The sequence below is a fragment of the Varroa destructor genome, unplaced genomic scaffold (assembly GCF_002443255.2).
Source record: "Varroa destructor unplaced genomic scaffold, Vdes_3.0 BEIS01000001.1, whole genome shotgun sequence".
NCBI lineage: Eukaryota > Metazoa > Arthropoda > Arachnida > Mesostigmata > Varroidae > Varroa > Varroa destructor.
In genome coordinates this window covers 76,776,663-76,793,354 of record NW_019211454.1, presented here as the reverse complement: position 1 = coordinate 76,793,354, position 16,692 = coordinate 76,776,663, and the positions used below count along the sequence as shown (strand labels likewise).

Here is a 16,692-nt window from a genome sequence, read left to right as displayed (position 1 = left end):
GTGTTTTATCTGGCCATTAATTCAACAAGCACTTCGGCTGCTGTGGAACACGTCGAATCATCCCGCCTCATTGTGGTTTTTACAGGGCTCTATAGCGTGTCACATAAATGCTATTTTAAATTTATGTCTGTAAATTTATTGATCGTTAATGATACCTTTTATAAAACAGAGTTATTCCAAGTAACCATACTATCGACTATCCATAATATATATTTTGATTCATAAAGAACTAGAAGCCTGGTAACTAAAGCGTCCGCAGGCAACTACATTTTCTCTAGCACATTTGTCGGTGAGTTCCTTCACCCTTGGCTATGGATATCAATGAAAGTGTAATTTATTTTGATTACGGTTTTGGTACTTCGCGGTAAAATGATTGATATAAAAATGCTTGTTCCCTCCTGCATTATCAGTTATCCATTAGGAAGCATGGTGTAAAAAGTACATATTAGTGTCACTCGGAGAACGGAAAAGCTGCCTGGATATACTTTAACTAAATCGGCCGCCACTGATTGTAGCAAAAATAGCTATAGCGCGATTGAGGTTCGTAACGAATCGATTCAGGTGTTGGTATCGGGCAGCCTGAAACTGCAGCGCCTAGCGTTGTTTATAACTGTGCTGTGTAATTTTAAATTGTGGAGGAGTACGTTAAAGTTACGGAAATCGCTAATAACCTCGTGGTATGTGGAACCGAAAGAATGTCTCTTTTGCTTTATCATGAGAGATTTAGACACATGTGAGTATGATAAGAGACGAAAGGATAAACTTTGGGAAGGATAAGCAATGAATTGTAAAGCGCTGACTGTATATTTACAGGGTTTTAACTCTTAATATTATGTACTGATAAATGTATTCAAAATGTCAAAAGATAGCTTCTTTCAGTTTATTTGTCATAATTTGCTGTTCTAAATCTTCCGTTCGAATGACTTAGTATTTAAACTTGATTTTTGTTTGGCGGCATCCGATTCTATATAGAATTTTATGGTTGTAATTTGTAACTGCTGCCAGTATAATCAATCCTTGTGAATCGGTGTAGTTGAACACGTGCTTGTGGATGCCAAAAATAAAAAAGAAAAATGCTGCTTATTCAGCTTCAGTGTACATCTTATATATATATATATATATATAGCATTGCAGAAAAGCATTCACCCGTGTAATTTTCTAGTTTGGATCAAGAATGTAGCATGCAACGCAACGTAATGCATCAGCAAATCGTCAGCGAAACTTCTCGTCTGCTCTGTGTACTATCGGTGCTGGTTTCATTAAATTAAAGAGTTTTAACTCATATAGGAGTAGCTAGTACGTAGCGTGTAACCTTTAAAGAGGAAAAATTTAGAACATTGCACCAGAGAGAAGATCAGATAATAGGTACGTGGAAATTGACCAGGCTTAAGAGGATGCCGTAGAAGCATATGACAAAAAATGGATGAGATGGAAAGATGAACAAAAATGAGTCAGCTGCAAAAATGTAGAACGAGCTGAACAAACTACTACAACTCAGACATGTTTTCTCTGGAGAAACCAAAACAACAAAGAACAAGTAGAAACATTCATACATGAGTTAAACCTAACTCTGAGTACCTAAAATACCGCATCGTATCTAGCTAGAAGATTACGGCTGAAGAAAAAAGGATAGTTCGATGGATGACCAAATGTATTTGGACGTATTTTGTCATCAAGCCATTTCCAGAAGACCTTCAACATTAATAGAAACTTTTCATGTCAGGTATTTTCTGTAGATTTTTAGGTTCGCAGGATTAATGTAAGATTTTGACTCTATTATAAGGCTGGGTGAACTGTTAGACCTTATGTGATTTAAAAAGGACTTCCATCATGGAAAAAAACAAGTGATAGCATTCTCAAAAAGGGACCTATATGCGTCATATGCATCATTATCAAAAATAAGAATAACCGCATCGGGTACACCGGTTAAAGGACCATGATACAACAATTTACCGGTTTTCACCATCAAATTCGCAGAATCAGAGTCTCTGAACCGAAAAGTTTAATTGAATCTGGTGGCGGGGTGGAAAATACAAAAAGTAATAGTAACCTTTTCGGAAAATTGTTGCGACCTTGAGACTACATGCCAAGTTCTAGAAGAGATGCTTAAAACAGCGATAATAAATAGACGGCGAAATTTCTTGCGATGTGACGAGCAAGGAAATAACAATAGAATAAGATAAATCTTAGCGCCTAACCGAGAAATACAAGGTGATACAAATAGTCAACACAGAAAAAAGAAACAGGAAACCCCAAAACAAGAAAACTTAGCTTCATCCTGGTAAAAGAACATGTACGATAAGTGACACGGTAGAATAAGATGAAATCTAACAAGTATAAACTGATAACACAGTTAATAAGAAGGAAATGCTTTTTTAACTGAAAAGCTAAATTTGAATTTTTATTAACTAGATAAAGGTGTGTTATTCATGTGGCCATCATCAAACACGGTTCTTGTGTTTCAAATCTCATAATTTGTTACTCGCTTCCGACGTTAGAAATCTAAGCATTGCACAAATGACTGCAGAAACGACCAGGTTAACGAGGAAAAAAAATGCGGAACCTTGGGCTAGGTTGAGGGGCAATGCGAACCCGAGGATATAGGTGCCAGTGATATTAATGCCAGTAAGGAAGACAGCGGGAAAGAGCATTGACAGCACCACTAGCAATATTCACAGTATTGAGTTACGCCTATTGGCTCTGGGCTTCCTGGCAGCGGGCGACAAGGCGAGATGGCCTGCCAAAAGGGGGCCTAGAGAGCCTTCAGTTTGGTTCTGCTGATGCTGTGTTATATTACTTGCAAAGAAAATGTGGAGAGAAAAAGGAAAGTAAGCAAAAGTGGACTGCGTAATAGTACGTTGCCAAACCCGTAATAAGTCCACTGCAAATCAAACAACTTCCCTAGCAGTATGTCCGAAGCGCCTCAAGGTTAAATAATCACGCGCGGACACCGTCAGAAAAAAGGAAAAAACAAAAAAAAATCGTCAAAGACGGTTTTATCTGAGTCACCAGCAAAAAACGTGGTTCCTACCGTTTTATCCCTAACGGGACAGAAGGGCCGGCAGTCCAACAAATAAATACAGATTGTGCTTAACAATCCAGACCCAACAGCAGCCCACACTAACTGTAACAGAAGCCAAAACGTGCACGAGCAACTAGGTTGGAATCAAATGTGTGCTTTGCAAAGTAATCAAAACAATATTCAGAAATAACGCAAGGTGGTGATTTACAGACGACAAGCGGTTATTAACGTTCGTAAGCATGAAACAAGTTAAAAAACGGGTCAGGGACGAAATATTCTTGGCTGCAGACGGAAAGTTCAAGACTGGTATTTTTATATTATTATAGCCCGATAGCGATCCTGATGAACTTGAATAATTATTACAGGACAATATGACTATTATGAAGCTTAAAAAAGATACTGGTCATCTTCACATGTTAGCGTTCCCACCCCTCGCCGTCTTCGACACTAAAATTTAAGCATCGAACGAATGACATAAACGAACAAGTTAGTTAGAAAAGATGCGCATCTTTTAAAGCGCCAGTCGTAAATGAAACACATCAAATTGGATCTCAAACCTGAAAAGTGCTAAAAAGAAACGATTACATGGTGGCTGAGTTCATAATAATAGACGTAAATAAAAATTGACGACACTGCTAAAAGAAGCATCTTCTAAAGGAATTAGATTTTAAGACGAGAAATAGACGAAATATTTTTTTGTAAGTGGAAAATTAAGATAACTAGAGCTCAGTTAGAATACAGGTGAACTAGGAAGAAGCTAAGGAAGAAAATAGCAAAGAGAAAATCGGTATAAGTACAGCTTACTAAAGGTGACTTAAAAATGACGAGAAGTAAAAAGAGCAAGAACAACTGCAGGGAGGTCTATTTTGAGAAGAGGCAAAACGACCCTCAGGGTATCAATAGAAATGGTGAAAAGAGAATGAAAAATTGAAGAGAAACAGCTAGTCACCTTCTTGACGAAAGTGAAATGGTTACACGGAAACTTTTTCGTAATATGGCGCTGCTTAACAGAGATGATTTTGAAGAGACGGTAATAGAAGAGCCACCTGTTGATGTGTCAGGTGCTGGCAGGCGCTAGAATCAAGCAGCGAAGCTCTTGGTCGCGATGGTAACCCTCCTGGAGCATAAAGACTTCTTTTTAAAGAATATCTCGAACTCATTTCGTAAATTACAAATTTCTGGACCAAAACAACGAAAAAAGGGAACATATAGCTACACACAACGGGCAAAAAAGAAACGAAGCACTTGGATAAGCTAACGTGAGAACCAACTCATTCACGTCACAGTTAGGCAGATTATGACAGGCCTTAAGGTGCACCTTTGAATATAAATGACTCTCTCTCTCTTTCTGAATAATGAAATCTGACAGACAAATACCAAAAGCTCCCGGCATCGAACAAACCATAAAGAGAGAGCCAACACGCAAGAGTTAGTCACACTGCATGTAGCTTTCGCCATGTTATATATGCTAGCTCATACTATTACGAGCCAAACGGAAACTGCACGTGTATTTTTTGCAGAGGCCTCTGTAAATGAGGCTACCTAGGCTTATGTCCAAAGGCGTTTTTGTTTATGAACAGTGCGCAGAAAAGAACAGCGCAGTTCTAGCACTGTGTTATTCTTCTATGCTTCTATTTTATTGTATTGTTTTGTAAAATGGTATGTTACAAAGTACCTGACAAAGGTGAAAATGTCTAATATGAATAAGGCGTAGGGATACATTTTCGTCTCTACAAATAATTTAAGCAAGTCAAAAGTAACTTAGGTATATTTTATAAACGAAAAGTCACAGTTTATCAGTACGTCTGAAATTTTCGTGAGTGAGGTGAAATGTCGTTCCATAACGAATCGAATGGTCTGCCACAAATCTCAAGCAATCATCAACGTACCACGTAGAGGTACGTTGTTGATTAGAGGTATAAATAGAGGTTGATGGAAGAGGAGTGATGTACACCAAAGATTCAAGAAAAATGAATATGTGATATAAACCTTATATTATATAGATTTCTATACATAGATATTAATTTCTTGTGGCTGTGAAATTTACTAGGCTCCTTAAGTTTTTCATCTCATGTATTATATGTAACTGTAAAGCTATTCCAACCGAAGCATTCCAGCGAAATCTGAGAATCGTTATGATAAAGAAAAAGTTATGGTAAAGTTTGCAGGTTTTATAACAATGTAGAAAAATGAAGTGAAATCTAACCATCCAACTAGTACTTTGCAGTCACAGTATTACATTATACTTCTCATTTTATAGAATTTTGTTTATCAGATCATTATCAAATTTGCTTAGGAAAGTCCTGGAAAGGAACATATAAGTAAGTTCATTCAGATTACATAGATCTCGAAAATCCTGTGGCCTCCATTGATGCGCATCAAACTAATGAGAAAGCACTACCTAAACTGTAGTTTTTTGCTAAAATTTCAAAGATTACCATTCATAGCAAATTGCGAAATTTATACTATTTCATGTTAAACAGCCGCAAAGGAGAACAATTTTTATTATTAAAATTAATTAGTAATAACTTTCTTTGTGGGTCATTGCCTATAAGACATCATATGAGGCAAATCTTTCTAACTACACTTAAATTAGTGATGTCGCCATTGTTTTTCCTAAACAAGTGTATCATTTCAGATGTTGGAGACTGCAACACGATTTTTTGGCGGTTCAGTAGTGGCCTTCTTTCTCAGTTACGTTGTAAAGCTCAATCTCAAGACCATGACCTATTTAGCCCTATTTAGCACACATTTGTGTATCCCTTTTTTACCATAATGAACGAGCAAACAGTGTAGATCAAGGAAGGAATATTACAGTGAGTCCGTAGTCATAAGCTTAAAAACAATAGCCGTGCTGCTGATTAAAATATTTTCTGAACGGAAGAAAGTCAACCAGTAATATCCAAAAATTTGGCATAGTTGTTCAAGAATCCACGAAATTAGTTTATAAAGTATAAATTAACTTGCCTTTTGTACCCTATAGATAGCTAAGTTAAAAGAAAATGAATATTCAACAAGTATACATAAGGCGGAATCGACTACTTGAGGTTTCGAGATACGTCATTGTGCTTGTGGTTTTTGAGCTGTTTGCCACGCTTTGCTTAGCTCAACCATGTAAGTAAAAACTTGTGGCTACGAAGTGCGTACTTTCGCTCGTTGTTTCACATGTAGCATTATTCTACTTCGCAGTTTTTAAGGACTTCTATTACTTAGTACCAATTTCTTGATACAAGTCTTTGGTCCGAGGATGAACTTCCAAATAATGTTAAAAAAAAAAATAATAAGTATCTATTTTATGAAAAGTAGAAGTCTTTTGCCTAACAAAACCTATAAGACACATGCGATTGTTTATCTTTTACTTAGTCTTAGTATGTTTTTAGTTAGCGACCTAAGAAGATCAAATAGCTATGTCATAATATTGTATATGTAAGTACCGCGAGTTTTATTTAAAGTAGAAGATGGTAGTAATAAAATGCTTCCTTAAGTACACTCCTATAAGAAGCCCCGGACTTTTAAGGGAAGTGCGTAGTTTCTTTTAGCCCTACTGTGATTTCTTTGACAAGGCGCTTAACGCAATTTGCCTTTGTAGTTTTTGAATTTATCATTATAATGTTGTTTTACGCTCTTAAAATGCCCTTTTTTGTCTCTTTGGTCATTTTGTGATTAATTTTTTCCGGTTCTGTTGTGAATATCACTTCGCAATATTATCCTTTGTCTTTTCATAATTATTCCTATAATTTAAAATGTTTCAGTTAATCAGTCTTACTTCATGAAAATCTATAAGATCGTTATTATTTTTATTGCCAAAATTACAAGAAAGCGCTGTTGACGATACTAATGGCATTTTCGAGAACGCTAAGATTGTGTAAAGATGTTACAATGTTTTGTAATGTTAACGAAAAGCAATTTATTATCTCCATACATGATAAGTGTAGATTTAAACCATGTTAATTAACACTTTACTGTGTGTGAAACAGCAGGTACCGCATTTGTTATTTCGGTTAACTTAGACCATAGTCTTCCTCCGCAATATAGGGCCATTCTTGGATGCCAGATAAAGCGAAAGCCATTACAAACGTGTAGTAACCGTAAGGTTTTAGCTTAAGTGAAGTTTCAGCAAAATTGCTCGAACAGAATTGTTTTATTTACTTTGCGTCCTTTTATACCATAGTGCGTGGAAGACTCGGCTCATTGCATTTCTAATGTCAAACAATTACTTGTTGAGCAAATACATAAATCGGATACTCATTCATCAGCTAGGAAAATTCATCAAAGAGTGATATTCATATAAATATAGGGAGGCGGTGAGGTACACCACAGCGCCCTCTTGCGGCTTGCAGAAATTGGGATTCTTCAAGTATGTGTCGACTTGCATATGGGGCCCTCCGAGTATCCAGTATTCCTGCAATAACGGATCCCAGTTAAGCTGACCAAACGCCATCTTTGCTGTACCGCCAAGATAATCGATGCTAAACATGTGCCTTAAAAATGTTGGCATTCAGTGGATAGCACAATTGAATATCCTTGAATGGCAGGTTCGTCATAATCGTGTCGAATGGACGTTTCGCTAAAGGATAAATGAAAAAAACCTATTCACACGAACACGTGCTTTCGTTGCTTACGATCAAGTCTTGGCATAGCTAAATATCGGAATAACTAAATGCAATGCGAAATCCATAAAGAGACACATTGCGCGTTAATGTGTTAAAAACAATCTAGTAAAACTAAGGACATACAGATTCAATCTCAAATAGTTAAGTGATTATGTAATGCAATGAAGAGTGAACGACACGCAGAAACAACAACCACCAATTTCGCGTCACATAGTGATACTCAATAAACGGGATGCATTTCGTTGTCAGTAAGTGGCAGAAAGGCCCTGCGTAATATCCTGCTAGGTTAGAGCAGAATTACGGTAGCGTCTCGAGTAACACTAGTAAAGTGTAATAATGCGTGCCATACGAAGATCCATGAAGTGGGGTGTAAGTCGCGACCGAATTTTTAGTAAATTCTCCTATGACGAAAAATACCCAACTCCATTGCCAGGCGATGATGAATTAATGAAGTTACGGATAAACCGGACACATGCAATGAAGTGCCTTCACGCCGCGGCATGACAACGACCTTAGATCATTGTATCTAAGACACGGAAGAAAAGTAATAAAATCGATTAATTGCTATTTCTAAACGATGGTAACAAACTATTATTTACATTTGAGAAACGGAACTCACCAATTATTACTAACCTATATATTTGCCTCTAAATTCATAATTATCTGACTGCAGTGCGTGTGCTTATAGTGGTAAATAGCCAAGGATTTTATGTAAATATTTATATTAAGTCTTTAGCTATTACTCTTCATTTCGTCTGTTAATGACACATTGTTCAAAATAATCCAAAATTTTCGAATGAGTAAGTAATAAAGTTTAATAGATTACTTTTTATGAATCTTGTTTTATTTTGTCACTGAAATGTTACGTATGGTTTAAAAGCGATGTCTGTCCTTCGCAAAGTCTTTGTGATTGCTCCTTGCGACGGAACATTCCCGGGATTCAGCCTCCAAGAGTGAATGTTTTAAGGGGCAAAGAACTCAATTTCGATACCTTCTATTTCGTATTTTGTCCGGGTCACATATTTTCTAAACTATATCTGGATTATTTATGTAATGTACGGAAATACGTTTATAGCTGAGAAGCTTACGAAAGCGGTTTGTTAAATTTACGGATAGTATCTTGGATCTAAAAAAAGTGCTCCGCGTCAGTTTACCAAATAGATTAGTAACATGAACTGTACCTATACGAGGCTCGTAAAACATCTTCATTTAACAGGACATATTCAGACTTAGATCGCCAATTTTCCAGTCAGCTGATAGCTATTTTGTTTCAATAGCTCCCTTAATAGAAGGCTCTTCCGGTCGATCTCAGAGAGCTTAGAAAGCAAAATGCGTTTCAAATGGCGAAGATGCAGGTGTTAGATATCGTTTAAAAAGAACTGTTTTAAGCGATATGTAACACCTGTGCCAAACATATATTATGATATAAAGAAACTCAGTTTAGTGGAAGAACGTTATGATTAATATGTTTTATATCTTACCCAGTAAAATGCACACTGTAACACAAGTACTACGTTCGAAACAGCTAACAAGGTTTTAGCTGTTAAATTGTGCAGGGATGCTAAAAAAATTAATTCATCGCGTCTAAATCTTATTTGTTTACCAAACCTTATGGGTATATAAACTTGATCATGCCAAAAATTCTCTAACTGACTCTTAACTGTAAATTGATACCTACGCACCGCACCACTTCAGTTATTTATAATTGTCTTTTCGCTTGCTATATACCTTCTTTAGCATACTTTACATCAGTTTACACATCAGTGTGTTTTTCCTTTAGCGCTTCTTTAAAAGCTTAGGTAGGGTCTAAGTGCGCTCAGTTGCATTAGGTGTGACCCATTGTGAACATCTTAATAAAACAGCATAAATTGTATAAGGTTTGGATAAACATTCATAATTAAACGTTTTTTTTGGCTGCAGTAGATGCTTAATACCGCCCATTCATTTTTTAGAGCAGCCTTAAAAAAATTAGTTTTCAAAAGTAGTAAAATGTTTTTTTTAATATCCCACTTTGGAGAGCACCTTATCATCTTTTTGATGATTCAAATGGATTTGTTGGTATAATATAATTTAGTATTTAAGGCTTACTAACCTGCCTCATTTCCTCATTATCTTTTTGACAGCACGTCCGCCGAACGAACAGCAGTTCTCTGACATACTTGAATCAATTTTTGAGATGGTCCGGGAAATTACGCGTAAGCAAACCGTTATTATTCAGTTAAGAAATATTCAAATAGGTTTTTGTATGGCATACAACTATGAAGTGAAAACATTCATGCAATTTTTTCTACATTCATGCAAGATATGTAATAGAAAGTCAAAGCGCAGTGCTAAATAGTACCTGAGCCATCAAATAACCGTTATAAGCACATCATCTTTAAAACAAAGTTCTGACAACACAAGCTTGCTCTCTTATCTCTAAATTTAGAATACTTTTAGACGTACTTTTTTGCAAATATTTTAAAATTGTTTAGAAATGGCTGATTGTGATACCGGACACATAGATTTTTAGACACGCTTAGTTTTCACTGTCTCGCTTCAAAGAAGGAACACGTACTACTAGATGGTATATGTGGCATCGCTTGATGCCTCTAGGTCGCTGGGGCTGACCCCATTATAGTTTAGTGGGTAACGTATTTGCCTGCTTATCTTAGGAATTCGTCGTGTATCAGATTCGAATCCGGGTATAATCATTTCATTTCGAGCTGGGAGCCAGCCTTATGATGAATGCCAAACGATGATATTAGATGCCAAAATGGAGAATTAGAGAGGTTATCGGAAAAATCGAAAGAGTTCTCAATTTAAGCGATCATACGTTCCATGACATGTTAAATGCATGTTCCATTTGTTACGTTTGGTACTGGTTAAACATCACCTCAGACATCTGGTCCTCAACACGAAACGAGCATCGGATTCTACTACATGTTAGTGCAGAGTCTCTCTCAAGCAAGCATCTAACGTACAGAAATAATAGATGTATATTCAGCAACAGCCAGAAGCGGGTGTATCATGTATTTTGAGATTCGAGATCGGTCCTTTAGAGAGTAATAAAAGTCAATCAAAGCGCGTTGTCCAATGGGCTCACGAGGTACCGAGATAATTATATGAGAGATACTACATGCGAGAATATGTCATTGCATGAGAACCTCTATTTTAATTGGGAGTTAGCCAATTGTTTTAATGTAACTTCAAGATGCGTTTTAGTCCGGCCATTTAAATATAGCAAACCAGTCTAGCCTTCCAATAGTCATTATATTTTAAATGAAGGAGAAACTCGTGATCACAGTTTTTTAAGGATATTTTTGTGTTTCAGCTTTTCTTAATGTATTTATTCGTACTAGCCCGAATATTTATTAGCTAATGCTAAAGGCTTTATACAACTATTTATCTTCTATTTACAATAATTTCTACAAGAAAAATATTTTTTTTAGTATGTCTGTCATTTTCTTTTCAATATTATCTAGAGGTGCTTACACACGGAAAAACCTTCAAATTGATAGTCTACGCCGCTTTGTTGCCTGCATCATGAATATTTGCCCAACATTTTCCAGTGCTGTGCATTCAGTCGTGAAGGGGAAGGCATTGTCCTTTTTTTCTTGCGAGCAGAAAATACATATGTCGGAGGAGAATTTCCTTACACTACCTAGGCAACTTCAAAAATGATAGCATCTTATCGGCATCTGTATTAAGTAAAACGATAGTGCTTCCTCCCGTCTTTTTATCCGTGATCAAATTGTCTGCAATAATGCCTGGCTCAGTCGTTTCTAAAGTGCGCTGAGGTGTGGTTACCACTCTCCTTCCCTAATGATTTTTTTTATGCGCATCCCGTTTTCTAAGTCTTGCATATATATATGGCTTTGAAATCTTAGGGGTAACCGTTGTTCGAAGGAAGGCCTGGGTGCCGTTTTTTTTTTTCTTTTCACTGGGATACTCGTAAGCTTAAAAGCCTGAGCGTTTTAAAGAAATATTTCAGCTAGTGTTTTAATTGTCACAGGTTTGACCTATACGGAAGCCCGATAGGGGTGATCGCTTCAGTCAATCACTCAGACTTAGCCATCAACATTGATAGTCTAATTTTTTATTCCTTGGGACTATAGACATCGGGAAGAAGTCAAGCGAGCCCAGCAAGGACGTTAGCGGTTTTATTTTAGCGAGCTATTGTGCTTTCGCTCCGCTTTTCCGCTTGAAACGGAAAAATACTTAAAACACATTCGTAAAAACATAATAAGCTTTTCAGAGCTATTTAGCTTACCGCAAAACTTCAGCAACTTTTAAACCGTATAAAGTAGAAAAACGGTGTTTTGGCGCGTATTGAAGTCACTCCTTTTTATTTACATAACAACACCAGCGTTCCGAGGCTTCTTAACGGCTGTGTACTGGCTATTTCCATTACCGTTCCCAATCCAGTTATTGATAACTTACTTAAGAAATGCGATGGCTAGATATGTTGACGATTGCTAAGCAATATATCCATCATCTTTTTGGGAATTCTGGATATCTATATGAATTTTTCCATGATGTTTCATTAATCATGTTTTGGAATTTGGTAGGTAGTGTAACATTGCTGATAACGGATGTCACGAATGCGTTGGGGATTAATACGAAAGGTGGAGGAATTGGCGGAGTTATCGGAGGAACCTTAAACCTTCTCTCCGTTGGAACTGGTAACTATAAGCAAATAGCTATATCTGATATCCTAGCACAATGCTGCGACACTCTTTGTATGCGCACGGGAGCTATTTGATCCACGTGTAAACTGCTACATGTAAATTAACGTGTACTAGTTATATCCGCATCCGAAAGCACCCATCGTGGGCTTTATAAGCTAACTAGTTATCATTTGCCTGTCGGCCTTGGTTTTTAATACATAGATTTTTTAATAATTGGATTGTTATATCATGTGTGCTGTAATGAAATTGTTAGTAATCGAAATAGTAAAAGCTTTTTATCTTATGTCCATTTTCTAAAGTACAATGTATTGCAGCTAATTCTCTGATGATGCAATGCACGCTGATAATATTGATCTAACCCACATTAGCAAAATACACAAGCTTGGTAAGTTGCCTCGTTGAGTGTCAGGTGTTAATCTGCAGCAACTTTAAGCTCGAAAGCCGTTAAAGAAGCATACAAATTTATGGAGCAGGAGTTTTCAATTAGAGCTTTCGATATTTTATGAAGTAACTATATTTTTCTTGTATAATAATAAGTCGTCGACAATAAATTTATAAAAAAAAGCACCACCTTTGTTTTGCACTTTCTCGCCTATTAAAATTTTTATGATATAGGTCTATAACGATTTATGAAGCACAGAAGGAGGCATCTTTTCATGTATCTTATTATTTGTGTATCGTATTAGTCATGTATCTTCCCTTAATAATGAAAACAATGTCTACAGAGGAAAAGGGTTCTAACAGATTCTAACAGTTGATGATGATGATGGAATATCCGTGTTCATTAGTTTAACTGTTGGAGTTTACAATGCGTCGCTTACGAATATACACGTTCACATGTAATTTCTATTATTTATATGAGTACCACCGTGCTTTATTGATAAATATTGCCACAATTTCATATTTAGAAAGAGAAGCAATGAACATTATATTTACTATTAATTGAAAAAGTACTTCAAAATTGAAGTGTCTATGAAAAATTCGATAATAAACTAAAATGAAACTCAGTAATGTACAGTAACCTCGAGAACGGTTCATTCTTTGACTGAATTCGCCATTTAGCGTTTATACATGCAATATGCATGTAGCGCTCATTCAGTCAGTCAGTTTTGAGATTTCAACGTATTAAGACTTGATAGCGTGTTAGTCATACTTTCGCAAGGCAGAAAAGTCGTTCCCATACTGTAGTTTAACCGTAAGTAACTCGTTCCAATACTTGTAGCACGAAACAGATGGTGTGATTCTTTTTTTTTTTGTAGATGTTACACGTGTGATAGTTCGACTACGCAGACCCTGACACCGCTTAACGACAGCCAAAGAGCTCTAAAAGTGCGCGTGATGTTTACCTCAATGTGATTTTTATTCACTTTCAGATATCGTCACAGGAGTAGCGTCTCATATAATTGGTGGAGGTGATCTGTTTGGAGGGCTTATACCAGTTCTCGGTTAGTGGTATCGGAGAAGTATTAATATTTGCTACTCAATTAGAAAACGTGTGGATTGTACACAAGTATTTATTATTCAGAAATAAACTTAATGATTTCCTGAGCAAAAGAAACAGTCCTCTATCAGCATTAACTTACAGCATTTACTTTAGACAGATTAAAGGTATAATAGCTATGATGTGGAATAAAATTGAGTAAGTGAATTGTCAAATGTTTACGGTAGGTATTATCGTTACAATCCTTAAGTTAGCTGGTGGTATCTGAGAAAATGTGCATAAGTGTCTATCTAAGTTTTTAATTAAAATCGTTTTAAAAAACAGATTTAATCCTTGGAAAACGATCGAATAAAGGCTTGAGCTGCTAAAATATGATGCTTCATATGAAGGATATGTTAACGGGCTGGCATTTCGGTGAAATACAATCCAGCTTTTATCTTAGTCCTACAGTGCTCTGGATTCGGACGCATACTGTTCTCTCGATGGCTACATAGGTTAGGTAAACTAATGTCGTAGCTCAATTCCTACTCGACCACAGATGATGGAGAAAACTGTAAAAACGGGCGCCATCAATCAAGCCGCCTATAGACCGAGAAGAGTAACAGGTTAAATACTGTGCCAATGCACACGCAAGCGTCACACAATGCGCTTGATCTGGTTCATTAATGTTTCAGCACAGCAAAAAACTTGAACCAGTGTAGAGCAATAAACGGTGCTATGAGAGCGACGATCAACGAGTAAGCCCAATTTTAGTCAAATCAGATTACGCAGACCTTCATGACCTTTAACAAGATTACGTCCAGCTTCCGTACGGTTCGGTGGAAAATGGTATTTTTGATGAAATAGTAAGAACGATGCCAGTGACATAACAAGCATGGTTGTTTGAATGGAGATCCGAAAACAATATGCCCTGACTTGTGCACTTTAATACATATTCGACATTCCCCTATTTAGTTAAAAACAAATACACTGAAAAAGGAAGTAAAAATTAGGAAAAGTTTTAAGTGATGCACAGAAGTACTATGGTACGGACCTCATAACTAGTAATGTTGAAGAATCACATATGTCAAAATGGTGCATTAAATTGTAGTGAATAAACAGATACGTCAAAATAGCTCATTGGATAGACATTAATATGCTTATGTGTGGTGAACGCGTACAGTGCACTAAGAATCTAAACATACACGAGGTAAAAGAACGTAATACGGTTTTCCTCGAAGTAATTCTTGTGGATAAAATAGATTTGACAGATTTTTATGAGTTCTCCAAAATATTTATACTTATGAAGCGTTTCCATATAAATACAGTTTAGTGTATATTGTTTGCGTTTGTATTATAAAACAAGTTGAACATTTAAACATTTGGGTATAAAAATATACTAAATATAGAGATTGATTATGAGACGGGGAAGTAAAAAATGTTACCAATTCTGCGGTTTATTAAAGATATTCTTAGGCTCTCAAATTTTTACGGATCGGGCGGTACTTCTTACGCTATAGTTCCTTACAAGTAGAATTTTCTAACACAGCGCCCGCCGGAGCAATAAAGATTTAAAAAGGGGACAAGCGCTTTAAGCGGGATAGCTAAAGCTTGGATTTATGCATATATGCGTATATCTTAAAACCAAATTAATTCGTTTGCAGTACTCCTTTTACAAGGTCTGGTTAATTAGAAAACATACCTTTTTCTTTCATTTTAGCCAAATTATTTGGGACAGGTTGAAATAATAAGGTCTCTTCTATAAATAAGAACCCTCTTTTTTTAAATTGTAGTCATAATTCTTAAATTTTTACAAGCTTTATGTCATATCTGTTTGCATTTTCATGTCTAGCAACAACAATATCGCCCAACGTTGCATCCTCTCATTAAAAGAACCGAACTTTATCATTTCTTATGGTATTGGAATAGATCTTATGGTATTGGTACCTTTGGAATAGAGCCTTGGCAAAAGATTGCTGAAGCTTACTTACATTATTTTTGACGAACTAAAGAATTCCATAACAATCAAAGAATGAACTAATAGAACTAATTTCGAATTACGGGTGGTAATAGATAGCAGCATGAGAAGACTCTACTTACCGTCCTCAGAATTTCTAACGAGCAGACAACAAGCGTGTTCGCTTGGATGTTAGCAAAAAAAAAGCGTCAAAGGAGTAAGAGTGGGAAAACGTCACACCTACTACATAAACAATTGTTTTCACTCCGAAGGCTATGAAATTTTAAATGACTAGGTTTGCAATATGTATATATATTGGTGAGCCTTAGAAATTGTTTCGTTTTGAGAAAATAAGAAATAACCCGACTTTCGCAGGCGCAAACATCAGGCAGGAAAAGTCTGTTTAGTCGATTTTATTAAGCATGCTTATTAAGTATAGTTCACGGTTTTACTAAACGAAGTATGGCACCTAATTGGGTTAAAAGTTTAGCGAGCCGTTTGTCATAATGGGCATGTGGTCTCCCGCCATTTTTGGTAGTAGAATAAAGCCTGTTCTTTCTACAAAAATAAAACAGAAAATTCATCCTTGTAAGAACTAATGCGCTATTTTCGTAATTTGAGCGGAAGTGACATATTCTCTCTTGCGCTCAGTCACTTTGCGCTGGACAAAAAATATTTTTTGCCCGAAATGAACGGTTTATGTTATTTCCAGTCTTCATGCGGCTTTTGGAAAGTCCGAAGATGGAATCTGAGTCCAACAGATCCCCGATAGGTTTTAGATTTAAGGGATTCAAACATTTATTTAAATTACTCACAAAGCAGTTTCATAATTTGTTACTAATCAGTTGTTAACTGAGTAATCCAGATAATTTCCATTATTAGCCTTTTTACGCCTTTTTGCACTGTTTGGCCTTTTGTCAGCTTGAAACTTAGTTCCGGCGGACTTTTTTGTATGTATCGTGTTTGAGCATCGGTGTGGCGAGTTTATGCCTAGCAATATCCCTTAACGC

General features: G+C 36.4%; 1 protein-coding gene and 1 long non-coding RNA gene across 4 annotated transcripts; one reads left to right on the top strand and one right to left on the bottom strand.

Moving 5' to 3' along the window:
- Positions 1-5,998: 5,998 nt before the first annotated feature.
- LOC111253062 (uncharacterized) lies at positions 5,999-15,589 on the top strand. The gene is made up of 4 exons (XM_022811937.2): positions 5,999-6,136; positions 9,759-9,830; positions 12,186-12,299; positions 13,679-15,589. The coding sequence occupies exons 1-4, from the start codon at positions 6,025-6,027 to the stop codon at positions 13,753-13,755; spliced, it is 375 nt and encodes a 124-aa protein (XP_022667672.1). The 5' UTR covers positions 5,999-6,024; the 3' UTR covers positions 13,756-15,589.
- LOC147759116 (uncharacterized) lies at positions 6,789-10,521 on the bottom strand. 3 transcript variants are annotated; one of them, XR_015318469.1, is made up of 4 exons: positions 10,081-10,518; positions 9,728-9,793; positions 7,980-8,161; positions 6,789-7,424 (listed from the first exon to the last, which is right to left on the bottom strand). It is a non-coding gene; the product is annotated as an uncharacterized LOC147759116 (long non-coding RNA). The 3 variants fall into 3 exon arrangements; XR_015318468.1 differs by having other exon boundaries at positions 6,789-8,161; positions 10,081-10,521; XR_015318470.1 differs by having other exon boundaries at positions 6,789-8,161; positions 10,193-10,520.
- Positions 15,590-16,692: the final 1,103 nt, after the last annotated feature.